Raw genomic sequence first — 19045 nt, 5'->3', positions numbered from 1 at the left:
TTTCATCGCATGTGTGACGGGACGGTGACGTGACGCAACTTTCGTCACGTCACGTCACGTCACGGATCGTCATCCGTCCCGGCACTTCCAACAGTCGTAGAGCTCTGCACAGTGAACGCCATGAATCCTAGGGACGTGGTGACATATGGACCGTCAGATCTTCCCCTGATCTGTACGGCGTTCAAGGATGGCTAGGGCTGGCTTCCCATTCAGAGAAGACGACGCAAGTCCGCCTAATCGCTCGTCTAGGGAACAATCCTGGTCTAATCTCTCGGCGGCTACTTTCTTCGTTTTGGGCTTCTACAGATTGCTTGCCGAGGTAATACTTCTTTTAGTTGTCTTTTACCGCGATCATGTAACCCTTGTAACTTTTGGTTCTTGATGCTTCTCTTTTTTTCCGAATTATGTCGATTATTTGTCTGAATTTCAATGCGTACCGGTGGAAATCGATTTGCGGATAGACAATTTGTGGGTAGTTGTCTCTGTTATGGGATTTTAGTGATTATAAGTCCTGCTCTGGACGAGTCTTTGTGCATACATTTTAATATATGCATCTGGGAACAGATTTCTGCGAAGTTTTCCTGCAATGTCTTGTGTTATCGTTTGGGTCTTGGTAATTGGAATGATATAATGTCAAATCTTCCGGAGGTGATTGCTCCCTTTTTTGAACAGAGGCCGTCGTTGGGTTTTAAGAAATATTGATTGCCTCCCAACTCTCGAATCTACAAATTTTTTGAAATAATTGATGCGAAAATCAAGAATACTGGCATATACTTCTTCAGTTGGTCCTGGTTTCTGGTCTTTCTTGATACCCATTAATTTACAATATTTACTTGCTCGCTTTTTTCAACTAGTGTCAAAATTGCACTCTACTGGATCAGCACTAATTGAGCTTTGACTTGATAACTTGCCGAGGTATTCCCGTTTCAATCTTTGTTTACTCCCTCATCTTTGAATTCTAAGAAAATTCATTTCATTCCTTTCGATAGTTTCGTTTTCTTAGTGTTCATATTCTTTGAAGTGTTCATATCTCAATGGCACGCAGGATAGAAGATGTAGTCTTGAATTCTCCCCTCTGAAAATGAAATATATATCCAATTCATCATCGGCTGACTATTTTCTTTGGCGGGACAGGGATTTGGGGGCCGTCCATGGAAGATTTGGATGAAGAATTCCGGCTGCCAATTCGCCACAGACCTACGGAAAACCTTGACACGGAGAACACGGAACAGGCGTCTCTTGATACCAAGCTGACGTCTTCCAACGTGGGTTTCCGCCTCCTGCAGAAGATGGGCTGGAAAGGAAAGGGCCTCGGCAAGGATGAACAAGGTTGGTGATATGAATGAACCCCATGATATCTAGGGTCGTTTACATCTATTACCTCTACTTGTGTTTCTCTTTAAATATAGTTGTAACCTAGTGGCTGGCGATCTGATCTTAAAAAGGTCTAATAAAAAATGTATATCTTTGGGAGATCCAATTGATCAAATCGATTGGATTGATAAGAATCAACAGGGCCAATCTAATAGATCAGAATCTCCTGATCACAATCAGCCATCAGTCAGACCAGATCAACAGGGCCAATTCATGGAATGGGCCGATTGGTCTCATCAGGCATCGCCACATAAAATACATGATGAGTATTCCCCTCTCTCTATCTCTGTATCTCTCTCACGCAGTCACACCCGCCGGCCGCTGATTTACACCATGGCTGTTTTTCAAGATGGATGCGACATCTGGCTATATTGTGATCTCATTGTCTGTAAATCAGATCGATCAGATTGAGAGATTTGATCGATCAACTGTTATTGTGTAGCTCTCTTCAAGAAAGCAGTGTGGATCATTTGGAAGTTTATCTCTCTTCAATTTCTATTCCACTCAGTCTTCTCTCTCAAAGATGGTATCATTTTTTGTTTTCTCTCCCTCTTGATCGATCCTGAATCAAATATAGTATACTTCTTATCATAAATCTGGCTGCATTTCAATGGGACCCCAGCCAAGATCTTAGGCGTGCATTGAATTTTTTTCTCTGATTGTGGGCAGGAATCGTCGAACCAATCCGTGCGGGGATCAGAGACCCAAAGCTGGGCGTAGGGAAGCAAGAGCAAGACGACTTCTTTACCTCAGAGGAGAATGTCCAGCGCAGGAAGCTGGAGATCGAAGTTGAGGAGACCGAGGAGCAGGCCAAGCGGCGAGAGGTGAGAACCTTGTTCTACCATCATCATTCGTGTTAAAGACTTGTTGCTGTTGTTGTTGCTGCTGCTGTTTTTCGCGGTTTGTGGTGGATGTTGAGGGGTGTGGTGCAGTCTTTATCTTGGTGGGTTGTTCTGGCCGCGGTGTGGCGGACATCCAGGTTGTGGCCGAACGTGAGCTGAAGATACAGAGCGAGGTGAAGGAGATAAAGAAGGTCTTCTTCTGCAGCCTCTGCAGCAAGCAGTATAAGCTCGCCGTCGAGTTCGAGGCCCACCTCAGCTCCTATGACCACAACCACAGGAAGGTCTGGCCCTTCACCATGCTCATGCTCATCCTCATCCTCATCATCGCATCTTCTTCTTTTTTTATAGTCTTCATCATAATTTTTTTTTGAAACAAACATAATTTTCTTCATCTTTTCTTCGTCTCCATCGTCATCGTCATCATCTTTTTCATCTTCATCTCCTGCTTCATCGACATCATCGCCATCATCTTCTTCGTCTTCATCTCCTTTAACATCATCATATCTTTTTCTTCTCTTCATCAACATCATCGTCATCTTCATCATCATCTTCATCTTTTTCTTCTATTCATCAACATCAACATCATCATCATCATCATCTTCATCTTCATCTTCACCTTTTTCTTCTAGTCATCAACATCAACATCATCATCATCTTCTTCTTCATCTTCATCTTCTTTTCTGTTCATCAGCATCAACATCAACATCAACATCATCACCATCATCATCTTCTTCTTCTTGTTCATATTTTTCTTCGTTTTCATCGTTAGGATCATAATCGTCATCTTCAAAAAAAAAGGATCATAATCGTCGTCTTTCTCTTTTGAACAATAATCATCATCTTCACAAAAAAAAAGGATCATAATCGCCATCTTTCTTTTTTTGAACAATAATCATCATCTTCTTACTCATACTTTTTCCGTCTTCATCATCATAAGCATCATCCATCCTCTTAATCCTCGGCATCATCAACATCATCATCCTCTCCTTCATTATCATCAGAATTCTTGAAAAAAACAAAGATAATAATCATCATCATAATCATCCTAAAGGTCCATCCGGGTTGTTGGGTCGTTCATGGTTTTCTCCTCCTTTCCAGCGCTTCAAGGAGATGAAGGAGATGCACGGCTCCAGCAGCCGCGACGAGCGTCTCCGCCGGGAGCAACTCCGCCATGAAAAGGAGATTGCCCGCTTCGCCCAATTGTACGCCCACATCTCTCTCTCCAGTTCTACATCGCCCCTTCTTCTTCTTCTTCTTCTTCTATATGTCGTCCTCTCCTCTGGCCAGGGCGGAGCAGCGACAGCAGAAGCTCGGTGGCGGCGGCGCGACGGCGGTGGCGGAGCCGGAGCAACGCCAGACGCTCAAATTCGGGTTCGCCTCTCGGCAGGGATCGTCAAAGGTTCACTCTTCATTCCACCAAACAAGTACATAGACACATAAACGGGCTCTGACTCCGCCTCTCCTCCGCAGGGCACCGCCGCCGCCGCCTCCGCCGCCAAGCGACCCAAGATCGCCCCCAAAATCAGCTCCGTCTTCGCCGCCGACAGCGACGACGGCGAGCCGTAGCCTCCTCCTCTCAATTGCCCTGTAGACGACGACCCACCTCGTTTCTTCCATAATTTAACCTCTCCTCCGCCGTCCTCCGCCGCCCGCCGCTGCCTTTCGGCCTCGTCACCGGCGAGAGCGGAGGTCGGCCAGCTGCAGCTTGATCTGTTCCTGCATGAGATCGATCCGCTGGGAGAGCACCTCCAGCTCGAGGATCTGCTGGCGGCGCCACTTGGCCTCCACCGCCGCGCCGCCGCCGAGCCCGAAGGGCAGCGCGCCGATCGCCAGGCTGGAAATCGGCATCGGCGAGAGGTATCCCCCCGGGCTGGCCGCCGGAATTGGCTTGGAGCGGCGGTCAACGTCGTCGTCGTCGTCATCGTCGTCCGCGGCGGAGGCGGCGGCGCCCCAGATCTTGGCGGAGAGGTGGAAGGCGGCCTGGTCGTGGGGGGTCTTGAAGGCGTGGTCCTTGCCGGCGCGGAGGCGCGCGGCGGCGTTGCGGTACTTCTTCTTGAGGCGGCGGAGCTTCTCCACGAGCTGGCTCTTGTTCACGTCCAGGCGGAGGCTGTCGCGGATCTGGTCGTAGAAGAGCGCCGTGTCGTGCTGGGCGGCGCCGCCGCTGGCGCCGCCGTCGCGGCGCCGGGCCGCGGTGAAGGCGAGGAAGCCCTGCAAGATGGCGATCTCGTCGTCGTCGGTCCAGAGCCGCTGGAACATCCGCCGCGGGTCTTCAGGGGACTCGTCGGTGCGCCGCCGCTTCGGCTCCGCCGCGGCGGCGAGCGTCGGCAGGTCGCCGTTGGAGGAGGTCGACGGCGCGGCGGGCTCGTCCTTGATCGGCTGCTCGGCCATGGCTTGGGCTTGGGCTCGGCTCGGCTCGGATCGGGGCTAGGGTTAGGGTTAGGGTTGGGGTTGGGTCCGAGCTTGAAGAAGGCCGCTGCTACGCTTGGTTGGGAGAGGTTGGCTCGGCTAAATGGGTCCGCTCGCGGTGACCGCACCGCCCACCGTTTTCCGTGCCCCGCCCCCCCGGGCCCACTTAACAATAAAGGAAGGAGCTGGACACGGCCCATTCACCTAAATCTATACTTTTTTCATGAAATCTATACTTTTTTCTAAATGACCGATTAGTTATCTAAATGAATTTGTCTTCGGTTATTCCCATGTACATGTCTAGTTATAAGTGTATAAATATATGTATTGGAGGAGGATCTCAGAGGGAGATGAGAAGTCAGTCTGGGTCAGGATCAGGGGTCAACTATACAAACACATATGCTTATGTACTTTTTTCTAAATGACTGATTAATTATCTAAATGAATGTATGTTATTGGTTATTCATTTATACATGTCTAGTTATCAATATATATATATATATATTGATATATTGGAGGGGGATTTCAAAGGGGAGATGAGAAGTCAATCTGGGTCAGGATCAGGGGTCACCCAAGAGTAATGTTGTGCGGTAGAATTGTTCTGTGTTTTGGTGATGAGATATCTCTTGAGAAAAAGTATTAACTGGTTTCTTTGTTTTATTATTTTAAGGCACTACCTTAAGTTAAATCACCATCACGATGCTGTGAATAGTTATCATGGTTTTTCGCTACCCATTTAATTCAGTTTTCCCTATATACAATTATTGTGGTCTAAGAGCATAATATTACCCATATATTACTGCTACATTATATTACCCGTATTTCAATGTAACTACTACTGTAAGCTTGTGAATAAATGTTATTAAGTAATTTTTTTCACTTCCTAATTTCTGATATCTGTGCAGTACCCTACTAGAAATAATTTAGTCATTAAGAACTAAACACAAAGATATTTATTGCGGCTATGTCTTAATTTCACAACATGCTTATGTGATATGTATTCATTTTTACAAACATATCAGTGTATAGATATAACAAACTATCTCTAGACAGAGAGATTCTAGAATTGAGAAATAAACCTTTCACACCTCATAATGCCCTATCGTTTCACAATAAGGTAAAGGGCAGTTGTACGAGTGATTTTTTGGGAAAACATAGTTGATCTCGCAAAAGTTTTCATCAAAATTTGTCCATCTATCTAATTTTGTGTACATGGATGACATGTGAGCGAAAACTTTGAAAAACCAGTTGGTTCTATCAAGACTACCCAAATCTTCTATTGGAATCGATCGCTTGAGCTTTTGGCTAAGGTAAAATTATTTCAAGGGTTGCCACTCAGTTTAATCGCTATGATTTCATGTAGTAAATTGGATATAGGTAATTGTAGAGATAAGTTATCAGACCACTGGGGGAGATGGATGATGGAGAGCTTTGGCCAATTAGATATCTTCTGAAGATGGAGATCATAGGCTGATATCTTTAAGCCCATTTCGTCCACGTCGTGCATCGATAGTTATAGACCACGTGGATTTAGAGTCCAACCTACAATTACAATCCATTAGTTTATGGACAAGTAAACTAATATGTTTTCAGAAGGGCCACATCAATTTTAAGTCTTCTTAGTGCGTTGATGGATGAAGGTTTGGCTGGATTTGAAGTGAAAATAGGCAAGCCTGAAATATAAAAATATCCTCCTCCTGAAAAATTTTAGGAACCCTATGCTTGTTCTCTTAAAGCTCATTTGTCTCTTAAAGGGGAATTACAATCAACTGCATTACATTTTTTCTAAATAAGCCATTCACCTGAATTTAGGTCTTTTCACCCACATAAACCAAAAATTCTCGTTTATTCATATTTTATATGGGCACTCTCTCCCTATGACCATATACTTCCACTTTTTCCAACAATTTTATCCATTTACTACATCCTATCTCGTCCAGTGTTATCTGAGACTCTTCTGATCATAGCTCTATTCCAGTTCTCAGAATCAACTTGTATAGACACCCTAATCCCAATGGGGAAGGCATGTGTTCCTCACTTTAGATATTAGGTCAGTCTGTTTAAAACTTAAATTTAATTTAAATTTAAGTCCGATTATGAATTTAATTTATTTTTGAATGGTGAACTAACATATAAGAATATATGTTTTCCAATAAGATGTGGAGAGAAATGGAAATGGTGAGATAATAAAGTGATAAAGAAGAATCATATATAATAAATACTAAAATCAAATGTGGAAGAGTGAAGGGTTATAGAAATAGACAGGTTATGAGAGGGGACGAAGATGATCAATACAATGATCTAGAAATACATATATATAAATATACGGCCAACTGATGGGTTCTTAATGATAGATGGAAGATAAATGATGTTATGGAGTAGATCAAGACATGGATGATGTGATGGAAGGGGTTTAGGATGAAAATAAATGATAGATCTAACTAAATGGGTGTTGAGAAGAAGTTGGAAATGTAGATGCAAAAAACCCATGGCATATTCTTATATTTCGCCAAGACCAAGGTACTACAGCAGGAAAAGGTTTCTCCGCCTCTTTTTCATCTCCAAAGATCAGTCAATTGATGGATCTAAAACTTTCTTTCTTCCAGTAGGCCTACCAATGTAAGAGAAAATTAAAGATATTTTATTTATAGTTTATAATTTACTTCATAGATTATATGACATGAATGGTGAATGAATAGAAAGACAAAAAAACCCACTAAATTTCAGCTCAACTCGCCTTTTGAATAATTAGATATCAGGTCCGAAGATTTGAATTTTTTGCCATTGTTCTTATTTCCCTTTTCTTTTTTATATCATTTTAGGGATTCCCATCCTTATTTAGTCCAAAATATTTATTGAGATTGGCCTTAATTTTGAGGTCTTCATCAATTCACTTTTATTACTTTGATGTGTATTCTTTTTGAGAGAGGAAAAAATTATGAGTGATAAATAAATATATGATTAAAACCTTTAAAACTAAAACACTAATTGGATGACCTTGTGAGTTAGTGGATCATGATTACTTTATAACATCAGTTGGATGATGATTTAGGGTACTGTTACATAAGGTTTGATGAAATTGATGATGATATATTACACAAATTTTATAAGTGACTTGATGGGTTTTTGCAAAAAAAAAAGCTTATCTGGAGAAAAATAGGGATGGATTGGGAGAGTGATGAACAAATATGTGGCTGGAAGGCCAATTATATATTCTGTATCATGTTCAGTGTTCATCAGTACTATATATTCACTATAGTATGTGTGATGGAAGTCCATCATTACATTATTTTGCTTTGTTTTATGCAGATGGAATAACGGTATCTACTCAAATTTAATGATGAATAGGGATGATCCGTGGCCATTGAGTGGAGACATAGGGATCGATAGTGGAAATATTTCACATAATTTATTCGTATGAATCCGTTAATGGTAGTGCACAAAACTATCACTCAGGTTGGTTCAGATCATGGTTGTTTATGTGACCCCTCAACCTGGGACGCCAAAGATATCTTGTGGAATTTTTTATTTCTATGAGTTCATAATCATGGAAATCCAAACTTTCCTAGTTCAGGTGCAGCAAGAGGTTCACATAGATGATTGAGTGGTTAAGATGGGATTAGTTTGTCTTGGTTTAAAGAAGACAGTTAAAGGAAGATAATTTGTTTAATTCTTTGGGAGAATCAATAGAATAATAGTGAAGAGTTCTCTAATGATTTCATAATGCGTTAGTACTAATTTAGACGTATAATTATGTTTTCTGAGTCATCCTAGGATCATCAGGCGGATGAATGATTAAATGTACATGGTGAAGGCTAACCCAAATATTTCGTGAGAATCGATGCATTCCTTTTTTTCATACAGAGCATGAGTAGTAGCGTGGTACCTCGTGGGCTTGAAACTTGACCTATCAATTGGGTCAAATTGATCATCGATTAACTAATCTACATGTTGATGTATATTATTAATTAGATTGGCCGATAAATAATTTTAGGTGACTAGGGTCACTAACTAGACTGATACGTAGGCCTAGAGGGTCACTCACAAAGTTTATTATAGACGCCTAAGTAGATGCTTAAGGTTTAGGGGTTTTAATTAAAAAACCCCATTGAGTATGAATAGGAGAAGGAGCTGAAATTCTTTAGGTGCCTCTCCTTCTTCTTCCTTCTCCCCTTGGCTCATATCCACTCGTAATGCAATCAAAATGGCGTAACAATGACGATGTATAAAAAGGATTATCAACAGAAAGGATGATAGTCAATGTGGTAGGATCATGATGATGCAACTAGAGGCTGGACACAGGAAAAAAACTCAACATTTGTCCCTTAAGGAATTGAGAAATCACAGATATTATCTACACCAAGGTTATTTGATCTTACATTTTTCAAGATCCATTATGATTCCATTCTCAATCTTCAACTGCATAAAACATTTTCAAGATCTAGTTTCTCAGCTTAGTTGTACAACGAGGCTTAAGGGAGACATGTAATTGACTTTATCATAGCTTCTAATCAATTGTTTCTCTGAAAAATATTACCCGTACATAATGTATATATATTTAGAATGGCTATAAGATCAAATGACGAGGATGGTGATGAAATTAATAATTCAATTAAAAACAAGAAATTTTCATTTAGAGAAAACTTTTTTAGGCTTCAAAAGTGTGTTATTAAAGCTGGAACCTAACTGTAAAGATTTCACCACCATTTGAATTTATGTCATGACTTTGGCATGGAAAATATGATTTCTCTCATTGAATATGTCCCCGCCCTGTGAAAATCCACATACGTTATGAATTAAGCAGCTTGGGACAATAAGAAATTATTTAATAAAAGGACAAATGATTATCTGAATATAAATATAATGAATTATAGTATCATGGATGGAAAGTGGGATCTCTTGAAAATGTTTTTGGAAGAACTCCTAGCTTTTCATGAGGTTGCTTAAATTGTTTCCCACTCATAAAAAATAATACTCTGCATCAAAGTTAACTCAATCAATTGCCATCTGCAATTGACGCACTGAAAAGTCCTTGTGAAGGCATCCCACGAGTATCATTTAGTATTGAATAAGCAAGGGTGCTTAAAAAGGCATACACTGTGATGAAGGCAAAGTTGGTAGAGTATCAATATCTCTCAGTAATGAAACCCATATTCGTGATTGCAACAATGTAGATCCAAGAATCAAGTTTCAGTTTATCCATAAGCATGGAATGTATTTTGTTATCCACACTATTATCCAGCTTATTGACAGATTTCCCAGCTCATCAACCTCAAGCGATAAAAAAATTGGAGGATACACTGACTATAAGTATAAAATTATCAAAATTGACGGAACCCAACAAAATGAGCAAAATTGTTAGATTAAAATCTACTAAAACTGAAGTAGATTATTCACTTAAATAAAGTTGCGTTATTTCTCATTAATCTGCACTCCAATGGTGGCATGCATTTGGGTCAGAAAGTATCCATACCTTGTGCTTGCAAAGAAGTTCCTTCATATTTGTGCCTTGAGTGATCTTTCAGATTTCCTTTTTTCTACATGACTATGGATCGTGCCGTTTAAATCAGCAAGCCTTTCTTCAGACACTATATCCATCATTATGACTATGGAGTATTGGGCTTCAACGGATGATGTGGAGTGCAAAGGGGAGGACAATGAAGTGGAGGACTTGGGAATGGAGGAAATTGAAGACTGAAAAATGTACAATCATGTTTTCAATCATGATGAATTTGATTCCTTCTCTCGGGTACAAAAATCAAACACTACTCATATGCTGTCAAGTTAGAATCGGTGAAATGACCACGTGGAGCAAAATCAAGTTACGTAGGATAACTAGAAACCATTTTCTGGGAAACCCCTATAAAACAGAAAATCATATTTTCTAAGATTCATCTTTTTTTTTTTTTACGAATGGCTTTACAAAATTAATTTTGGATTTGATGTTGACTAACCAATCTGTCTGGACCAAGATCTAACCAAGACTGAGACCAGACGAAACTTCAGGTCTAGGTTTACGTTTTTTCTAAAATCAGACCGAGACCAGACCAAACTTCATGTCTAGGTCTAGGATTTTGTTAAAACCGAACTAAGGCTAGACCATGACCTTCCCGTAGTTACATACTTACATCCAACTTAAGCGTGGCATTCTGGAAAATAACCAAAAAACCAATGGCTTTTGTAACTGACTCTGGCATAGCCGCCTGCAAGTCTGCCACGAGGAAGATGAACGAAACCAAACTTCACGTCTAGGTCTAGGATTTTGCTAAAACCAAACAAAGGCTAGACCATGGCCTTCCAGTAGTTACATACTTACATCCAACTTAAAGCGTGGCATTTCGGAAAATAACCCAAAAGGCAAGGGCTTTCGTAACTGACTGGGCGTACCCCCTGCAACGAGGAAGATAAAAGGAAATCTCGGGGGCGCGCAGGAACTCGAGGGAGGGATAGCGATGGCGTCTTCCTCGGCCGCGATCTCGTTGCTCAACTTCTCCTCCGGTCCGCCCCGCCGCCGGCCCGCGCGCTACAGACTGCCCATCGCCTGTTCGATCGCGGGCACGCCGCCGGCGGTGGCGGCGACCGACGATTCCACCGCCGCGCCGGGCGGCGGCGAGGGGGCGGCGCGGCGGCTGCGCGCGGACTGCGTGGTGGTGGGCGCGGGGATCAGCGGGCTGTGCACGGCGCAGGCGCTGACTGTGAAGGGGGGGAAGGGCGCGCCGGAGGTGCTGGTGACTGAAGCCAGGGACAGGGTCGGGGGCAACATCACCACGGTGGAGAGGGATGGCTATCTCTGGGAGGAGGGTCCCAACAGCTTCCAGCCTTCGGACGCCGTCCTCACCATGGCTGTAAAGTCTCTTCCTCTATCCCTCTCTCTCTCTATAAACCCATAGATTATGTTCTACGACATTTAGGCAAAGAAAGAGATGATGAATTTCAAGAAATTTGGATTTTTTTCATGGCAGAGGCTCATAATCTTATATTATGTAGCGCGATTCTCTCACTCTCTCTTCTCTCGATAAACGAACCGATTATGTTAGACGAAGAAAAAGATCAAATATTTCAAGAAATTTAGATTTTGATTCTGGATGGGGCTCGTAATCTTGCATTATGTATTGTGGTTACTGGATTCGTGGCTGTAATGTGTCTTCTTCTTCTCTCTCTCTATAAACCCACCGATTTTGTTCGACGACATTTAGACAAAGAAAAATATCAGAAATTTCAAGAAATTTGGATTTTCATCCTGGCCGGGTCTCATAATCTTACAGTATGTACTGTGATTACTGAATTTTTGGCGGTAATGTGGCTTCTTCTTCTTCTTCTCCTTCTTCTTTCTCTCTCTCTCTCTATAAATCCACCAATTTTGTTCGACGACATTTAGACAGAAAAATATCAGAGATTTCTAGAAATTTAGATTTTCACTTGCTGGGGCTTATAATATTATGTTCTTTACTGTGATCACTGGATTACTATGGTTGTAATGTCGTTCCCTCTCTCTTTCTCTCAAAACCCACTGATTATTTAGACAGAAGAAAATGATAACATTTCAAGGCATTTATGTTTTCATCGGGGCACAGGCTTTTAATATTACATTCTTTATTATGGTTACTTCATTTGTGGCTTTAATGTCGCTTCGGCTCTCTCTCTCTCTATGTGAATTACTATGGTTGTTGTAAATGATGATGGGATACCGGACACTTCTGGAATGTTTCGAGAATTTTTGAGTTTGATTACCTATGAACTTGACTGTTCCTTTGGCATCCAGCCTGTTTGCTCTAAGCGTACAAATACCCTACCTCTAGTTGTTACGATGAGTTGATATATGCTGGAAACTGTGTTCAGACGTGTTCTTTTTGTTTGATTATGTCACTGAGGTGATCTTATTAGAAAGCTTCTCGAATTAAATGACAATCTGGAGGGTGATTTCTCATTCGTTTGGAGAACGCTCTGAAGACATAAACTCATACAGAAGGCATTTATCTTCCAGAATCTCCCGCATTTGCTCAGGTTTTCGTTGTTGGTTGGTTCTTATTAAATATTTTCAAATTGTCATTAATTTTTTAAAATGTGAGCCGTTTCTTTCACTTCTTTAGGTTGAGAAATCTTGATCGATGATTATAAACGGTTTAGAAACTATAAAATGCAGAAGACATGATCCAGTCGGGGACTCGACCTCCCGTTTCTTTCTAGGAGAACTTTTTCTCTCTCTACAAAGAGACGGACAACCTTTCGCGCTTTTTTGATAAGAAATGTGAATCGATTCTTGTACTTGTTTTTTTGCTGTCGCTAGGCTTAGACTGTTGTTAAAAATTCTGGCAGGTTGACTCTGGTCTGAAGGATGAACTCGTCCTGGGTGATCCCGATGCACCCCGCTTTGTTCTTTGGCAAGGAAAACTTAGGCCAGTCCCAGGAAAACCTACTGATCTCCCTTTCTTTGACCTGATGAGCATCGGTGGCAAAATCAGGGCTGGGTTTGGGGCTCTTGGTCTTCGGCCTTCTCCTCCTGTTCGTTCTCTGAACCTTCACATTTTTTCTTTATTTTTCTGTATTTTCCTTTTTATTTTTAGGTAGGGGTCGACCGTACCCTGCAGGGAAGTTGGAACTTGTTTCCCTTTCCTTGCGCTTAGATTTTTTCTCTCTAACAAAAGGGCTTTTGTGAATTTGTCTTTTCAGCCCCGAGAAGAGTCGGTGGAAGAGTTTGTCCGACGCAATCTCGGTGACGAGGTGTTTGAGCGCTTGATCGAGCCCTTCTGCTCAGGTGCATTATTTACCATGAATTACTGATTTCTTTTAAAATGAAAGTCAAAGTCTTAAAGTCAATCAAATCAGGAGTTTATGCGGGTGACCCATCAAAGCTCAGCATGAAAGCAGCATTTGGGAAGGTCTGGAAGCTGGAACAGAATGGAGGAAGCATCATTGGCGGCACTGTGAAGGCAATACAGGATAGATCTAAGAATCCCAAGCCTCCCCGGGACCCGTAATCTTCTGCCAGATGTCAATCATTTTATTTTATTTTCTGCCAGATGGATTGACCATAGTTCTTCCCTGCAGCCGGCTGCCAACCCCAAAAGGACAGACTGTTGGTTCTTTTTCTCGTGGACTCGCCACGCTTCCTAATGCCATTGCTGCCAGGTACTTTGAAAATGAGAAGCTGCAAATTGTCTGAATTTTCTTACCTCAGCTTCAAAAGTTTTGATCTGGTGTTGCCTTTTATGGGTTTGCTGTCCCAATAGGGTGTGATGTTGCCGTCCTTTGGGGCTGTGATGATGCTGTCCCAAAAGGCAAGGTGCCAGACCTGGGGGATACTTTGCCCCAAAGGTCGTGTCATCCTGGGCGTCTCTTCCAGCATCCCATAGGTTGAACTGAATGCTGTTGATGTGGCGTTGAAGAAAGAGGGAAAGAGTTTAGCCAAAGAGTTGAGGCGTTAAGACTTTGTCTTAAAGTTGAATTGATGGCTATTGTGTCCTAGGCTGTGAAGTGGTGGCGCTGGGTGCTTTGGCAATGGCCAGCGACACTGGGCGCTGAGGTGGTGAACAGCGGATCTTAATTAGATATACGATCATAACTTAAATTAGCAAACTAGTTATTTACAATTATATCTTTACTTGATAACCACATGTAGTAATAAAATATGCCTCAAGTAGTGGGCCCCTGGGACAGGGATGCGTCCGCATCCAGCATCCAGGGAAAAATTCCCACCGGGCCATGTCATCTGGGATCATCGATCACCAGGCCACATGCATCAGCCAGAGCTGACGGTTCCCGGCTCAACATCCCTGTGGAGTTGCCCACCCCTTGTATCGCTGTCCCCTGTCCCCGCATCCCATGGGCCAGGACAACATGCATTGTCCAGGATATTTCACCAGATGTCCCAGTATGTCTCATCATCATCATCATCATTTGAGAGTCATCATTGTCTTTGTCACAAGCTTGTGTGATGATGACGATTTTTTCATTGTCATCCTAGTAACTGTGACGACATTGTCATTGTCATCGAGATTCGGACACTGGCAAATCACGAGGATGAGGGCATCTTGTTTTCCTCAATAATGATGAAAAGCTAGCATCGGCAGGAACTGCGACAGTCACAAGTAATGGCAAACCAGGAATGCAGGAAGCTGTAATGGGTGGGGTGGATTCATCCTTCCCTCGTCATCGCATCGTCATAGTGATCATCTGCTGTTAAGATCACTATGGTGATGACCGTTCCGCCATTATCGTCCTCATTGCAGATGAATTGATGACGACGATGACTCTGTCATGTCTAATAATGACTGCATACCTGAGTAGTGGTTGAGAGATTTGGGTTTCAGGTTTTAGGGTTTTGAAAGTCAGCATTTGAATGTCGCAGGCTGGGAGACAAAGTCAAGCTCTCTTGGAAGCTGTCGGGCATTGAGAAATTGGCCGGTGGGGGTTACAATTTGACTTATTGTACTCCAGAGGGCACAGTCTCAGTGAACACAGACTGTGTTGTCCTGACTGTCCCCTCCTACATTGCCAGTGACCTTCTCCGCGCTCTCTCAGTGAGTCAACTCCCACCTTCCCCCATAATAAGAAGGATACTCAGAATCTTAATTACATAATTTCTTTATTTTTATTCATTTTTTTGTTCTTTTTTAATGTTTAGAATGAAGCTGCAGAGGCTCTGGGCAAGTTCTATTATCCCCCAGTTGGCGCTGTGACTGTGTCCTACCCATCGGATTCCATCCGGAGCGAGTGCTTGATTGATGGCCAACTCAAGGGCTTTGGCCAGCTCCACCCCCGCAGCCAGGGTGTAGAGACCTTGGGTATTTTCTCCTCTTTTTCTTCCTCTCTTGATTTTTGGTGAATTTTTATTGAATATTTGTTCCATGGCTCAGGCACAATCTACAGCTCCTCTCTCTTCCCCAACCGTGCGCCTCCGGGCCGGGTGCTGCTCCTGAACTACATTGGTGGTGCCACCAATACCGGCATCGTCTCCAAGGTCTACATGTGATGTTGACTTGGCAAATGGTTCAATTTTTTGGTGGCTGACAGGGTTCTTGTTTTGTGGGCAGACTGAGGGACAGCTGGTTGAGGCCGTTGATCGGGATCTGAGGAAGATGTTGATCAAGGGCAACGCTGTGGAGCCAAAAGTCCATGGGGTGCGGGTGTGGCCGCGGGCGATCCCGCAGTTCCTGATTGGCCATGTGGACCTGCTGGATACGGCCACGGGTGCTCTCAGACGGGCCGGGCTGGAGGGGCTGATTCTTGGAGGGAATTATGTGGCCGGTGTCGCCCTGGGCCGCTGTGTTGAGGGAGCCTATGAGACTGCCTCCCAAGTCTCCTCCTTTCTCTCCACCAATTCTGCTCCCCGCTCCTCTTAGAAGGTCTCTTTCATTTTATTTTCTAGCAGCTCCCTCTCTCTTTGTCTCTCTCTAGATTCCTCTCTTTGATTTGCTAGGAATAGAGAAGGCTCAAAATATCATCTAGGTGTCATATCTAGACATACAAAGAGAAGAGAGAGGGGAAGAAGCAGACACCATCACATAGATAAGAGTGGGAGAGGGACAGAAGAGAGATGAGAGATAAAAGCTTAAAAAATTGAAAGGAATTTTGTAATGCCAAGTGTCAAGGTAACTGTGCGGTTTAATCAGTCATTCCCCATCACACCATCACTGCACGATCCAGCTGTGCTCTATCAGAAACTTTTAAAACATAAAATGTTTATTGATGTGATGAATTCTCTTTGACCCAGTCGAGAAATGGTTGACAATGTGGTTAAGTAATTATATTACCAGGGAAATGATAACGCAATATGAGGGCTTCAACATTTTTATGGATCAGATCTCTACCCATATTGAGGTTCTTGTTATGATTCAAAACCTCAAAACCACCCATAAATGAAAGAGAAATACATTAAAGCTTTTAAAATTTTGACTTAGATTTTATATTGTGAGGGCAAGTACAAGTAGGGTTTGACATTCTGGACTGGGGACTTGTCAGACTGGACCAAACTGGGACCATCGGCCGACAATTTTGAGTGGACAGGCCAGTCGGCCTGGATGCAGCCTGATGGTCAAATCAGACTGGGACTGGATATTAATTAATAAATCAAAAATATTTTTATTGGTCAACCCCCTCCTTTCCTTGGTCGCCTTCCTCCCCCACCTGCCCCTCTCGCCTGTCGCGCTCTCCTCCTCCCCTTGATTTCGTGCTCCCCTCCCTTAAATCCTGCCCCCACCACCCCCTCCCCCCCATCCCCCCCCCTGGTTGCAGTTCCCTTTAGTAAAATACATAAATATCTGAACTTACTCAAACGTCTAAACACAAGTATGATTATGGGTATGCGCTGAATCTACTTAAAGTAAGGATTGACTTTTTTAAATTTGTTGACTCAGTTGAACTAGGTTGAGTTAGATGAAAATATAGGTAAGAATTAATATAGTATTTATCCAATTAAATCTAATAGGTATTGTAAGCCAATTAAATTAAAACATATCAAAGTTGGATTAAGTCAATGATCAAGTCAACTCATGTGACTGTGTTGACCAAGTTAACTTATTAATTCTGAAGCGAGAATGTTTTGGATTTTAATATTTTCTGAAAGAGCATAATGTAAAAATTATTATAAATAGTTTTTTATTTTTATAATTTTTAAATAAGAAGAAAATCAATGGTCAGCTCAAAGCACTAACTTTGACCAACCCATTGAATTTAGTTGAATTCATGGCCAAAATGGTAATAGATAAAGGATAATTAGCATATAATGTTCGGAATATTTCAAGACGGGATAAAATTCATATTATCTTTTCAAAGTCAAGGCTTTGAAAATGACCTGATTAATGACATCCAGTCAAAACGAAGAAGTTGACCAATAATTGATGTCAGAATTTGCGGAATGAATTATGGATGAAAAGTTGATGAACATAGGATTCCAAAGATATAAAATTATCCAATTTGGAACTTTGAGTACTGAGATATGGATCTTGTAATTCAACGTCCGAAAATTGCTACTCACATGAGGATGAGGTGGTCAAATTACTATTTGGGGGGCTAAATCTCAAAATATTTTCTATTGTTATATATCAATGGGAGATGATCCAAATCCATATCAATTACCAGTAAATGTGTGAGAGTTTGTTGAGTAACCAGTGAGAGAAACATGTCCAGAAGTTACGGTAAACAATTGCGATGAGAATTCAATCAAAATTTCTATTTTTTCTAATCTAATTGCAATTTTAGCTCATGATAACTCAAAATAAACAAAGTTTACATAATCCCAACCCTGAAACCCCAAAAGCAGCCTTAAATAGAGTTCAAACCTTGTTAATCACCTCATTGTTTGCTTTTGGGGTACTTTGGTGTGTTGGCAATAATTCTCCTTCTTTTGATGGATTGACAAGATTTTTGCACCAAAATGAGAGTAACTAGGTGAAAAAATGCAAAAAACTCTATTCTGGACCAAAGAAACACAACTACATGTCGATCAATCAAGAATTTGTGAGATATTCTTCTTGTGAAGAGAGAGAAAAATAAACTCATACGAACGTGACAGATCTCGACCATCCATCATTTTTAATAAACTTGTACAATCGAGAGGATGCCATGTGGCATCACAGGAGAGGCCACATCCTACTTGTCGTAGGGTCCATAGTAGGGTCCAAGTCGTGATCATTAAATTGTGATCCAATGGCACACATTCTTCGACCTCTACCTTCATATAACTTCAAAATAATGATCCCGTATGGAAATATTTCAATTTCTATAATATTATTAAAAGTTGTTATTAAATTTTATGCATTATGAAATAAATCCTCTTGGGCTCCCATGGACCACACTTTGCCGCATAGGCTATGCACTAGGACCATGTAGGTGTGCTGGCTGGTCGGAATACTACCACATTGGGGCATCCACTACAGCTGCTAATGTGGGCTATGCCTATAATAGTTTTTTTTAAAAATTTCTTGGCCATAAAAATCATTAAAATTCTTAAATAAATAATAAAAATTAGAAAAGTTACATCTTTCAATTCATTAAGTGTTTTTTTAATGATAACTTATCCATTGGTTTCTAATTTCATATTATTTAAACCATGCCACCTGAAATAGATAATTGGAAATAAAAATGATTAGTTCATATAAATCACTAGTTTGACTTGAAAAAGCCAAACTAGGACAAGTTTGATTCTGCTAATCTTCGCCGTTGTCTCTTGCTTTCTTATTCATCCACTTAGGTCCTGAAAGAACTGACTCAATAAATGTGGTTAATTTTGAATGGCTTGAGCTTGACAAAGGGAAAATATGAATGCAATATATAATTAACCTTCAATTAATGTACAATTATAACATAATGGAATGGCAACGTAATGGTGAAAATATCATTAAATAATGATAATATGCATTAAAACTATTGGAATTGACCATTAAATATAGCGAACAATGATATAAACTACAAGTCCAATTATT

At 41.6% G+C, this 19045-nt stretch overlaps 3 protein-coding genes across 4 annotated transcripts; 2 read left to right on the top strand and 1 right to left on the bottom strand.

Annotated features, from left to right (window-relative positions):
* The first annotated feature begins 166 nt into the window (after positions 1-166).
* On the top strand, positions 167-3857 carry LOC144714174 (D111/G-patch domain-containing protein). Of its 2 annotated transcripts, XM_078588872.1 has the most exons (8): positions 198-319; positions 855-915; positions 1135-1329; positions 2044-2198; positions 2354-2497; positions 3315-3418; positions 3504-3615; positions 3687-3857. In XM_078588872.1, the coding sequence occupies exons 3-8, from the start codon at positions 1152-1154 to the stop codon at positions 3780-3782; spliced, it is 789 nt and encodes a 262-aa protein (XP_078444998.1). In that variant the 5' UTR covers positions 198-319; positions 855-915; positions 1135-1151; the 3' UTR covers positions 3783-3857. The 2 variants fall into 2 exon arrangements, with proteins under 2 accessions (XP_078444997.1, XP_078444998.1); XM_078588871.1 differs by lacking the exon at positions 855-915 and having other exon boundaries at positions 167-319.
* LOC144714176 (uncharacterized) lies at positions 3607-4604 on the bottom strand. The gene has a single exon (XM_078588873.1). The coding sequence runs from the start codon at positions 4602-4604 to the stop codon at positions 3888-3890; it is 717 nt and encodes a 238-aa protein (XP_078444999.1). The 3' UTR covers positions 3607-3887.
* Positions 4605-11045: 6441 nt separating this feature from the next.
* On the top strand, positions 11046-15992 carry LOC144714269 (Flavin containing amine oxidoreductase family). Its single transcript, XM_078588986.1, has 9 exons — positions 11046-11467; positions 12939-13124; positions 13293-13377; positions 13449-13596; positions 13671-13751; positions 14971-15142; positions 15247-15406; positions 15479-15582; positions 15656-15992. Exons 1-9 carry the CDS (start codon positions 11075-11077, stop codon positions 15962-15964), a joined length of 1638 nt encoding a protein of 545 aa, XP_078445112.1. The 5' UTR covers positions 11046-11074; the 3' UTR covers positions 15965-15992.
* The last annotated feature ends 3053 nt before the right edge of the window (positions 15993-19045 follow it).

The sequence above is a fragment of the Wolffia australiana genome, chromosome 17, assembly GCF_029677425.1.
Source record: "Wolffia australiana isolate 7733 chromosome 17, ASM2967742v1".
Classification (NCBI taxonomy): Eukaryota; Viridiplantae; Streptophyta; class Magnoliopsida; order Alismatales; family Araceae; genus Wolffia; species Wolffia australiana.
Note: the sequence above shows the minus strand (reverse complement) of the source record. Positions and strands in the feature narration are given on the sequence as shown.

Coding starts and splice junctions, on each gene's coding strand:
- LOC144714176 (XM_078588873.1), bottom strand. CDS start 4,604: ATGGCCGAGCAGCCGATCAAGGACGAGCCCGCCGCGCCGTCGACCTCC.
- LOC144714269 (XM_078588986.1), top strand. CDS start 11,075: ATGGCGTCTTCCTCGGCCGCGATCTCGTTGCTCAACTTCTCCTCCGGT. Junction 13,378..13,448: donor GATCGAGCCCTTCTGCTCAG/GTGCATTATTTA, acceptor CAATCAAATCAG/GAGTTTATGCGGGTGACCCA. Junction 13,597..13,670: donor CCCAAGCCTCCCCGGGACCC/GTAATCTTCTGC, acceptor TCTTCCCTGCAG/CCGGCTGCCAACCCCAAAAG.
- LOC144714174 (XM_078588871.1), top strand. CDS start 1,152: ATGGAAGATTTGGATGAAGAATTCCGGCTGCCAATTCGCCACAGACCT. Junction 2,498..3,314: donor ATGACCACAACCACAGGAAG/GTCTGGCCCTTC, acceptor CCTCCTTTCCAG/CGCTTCAAGGAGATGAAGGA. Junction 3,419..3,503: donor ATTGCCCGCTTCGCCCAATT/GTACGCCCACAT, acceptor TCCTCTGGCCAG/GGCGGAGCAGCGACAGCAGA.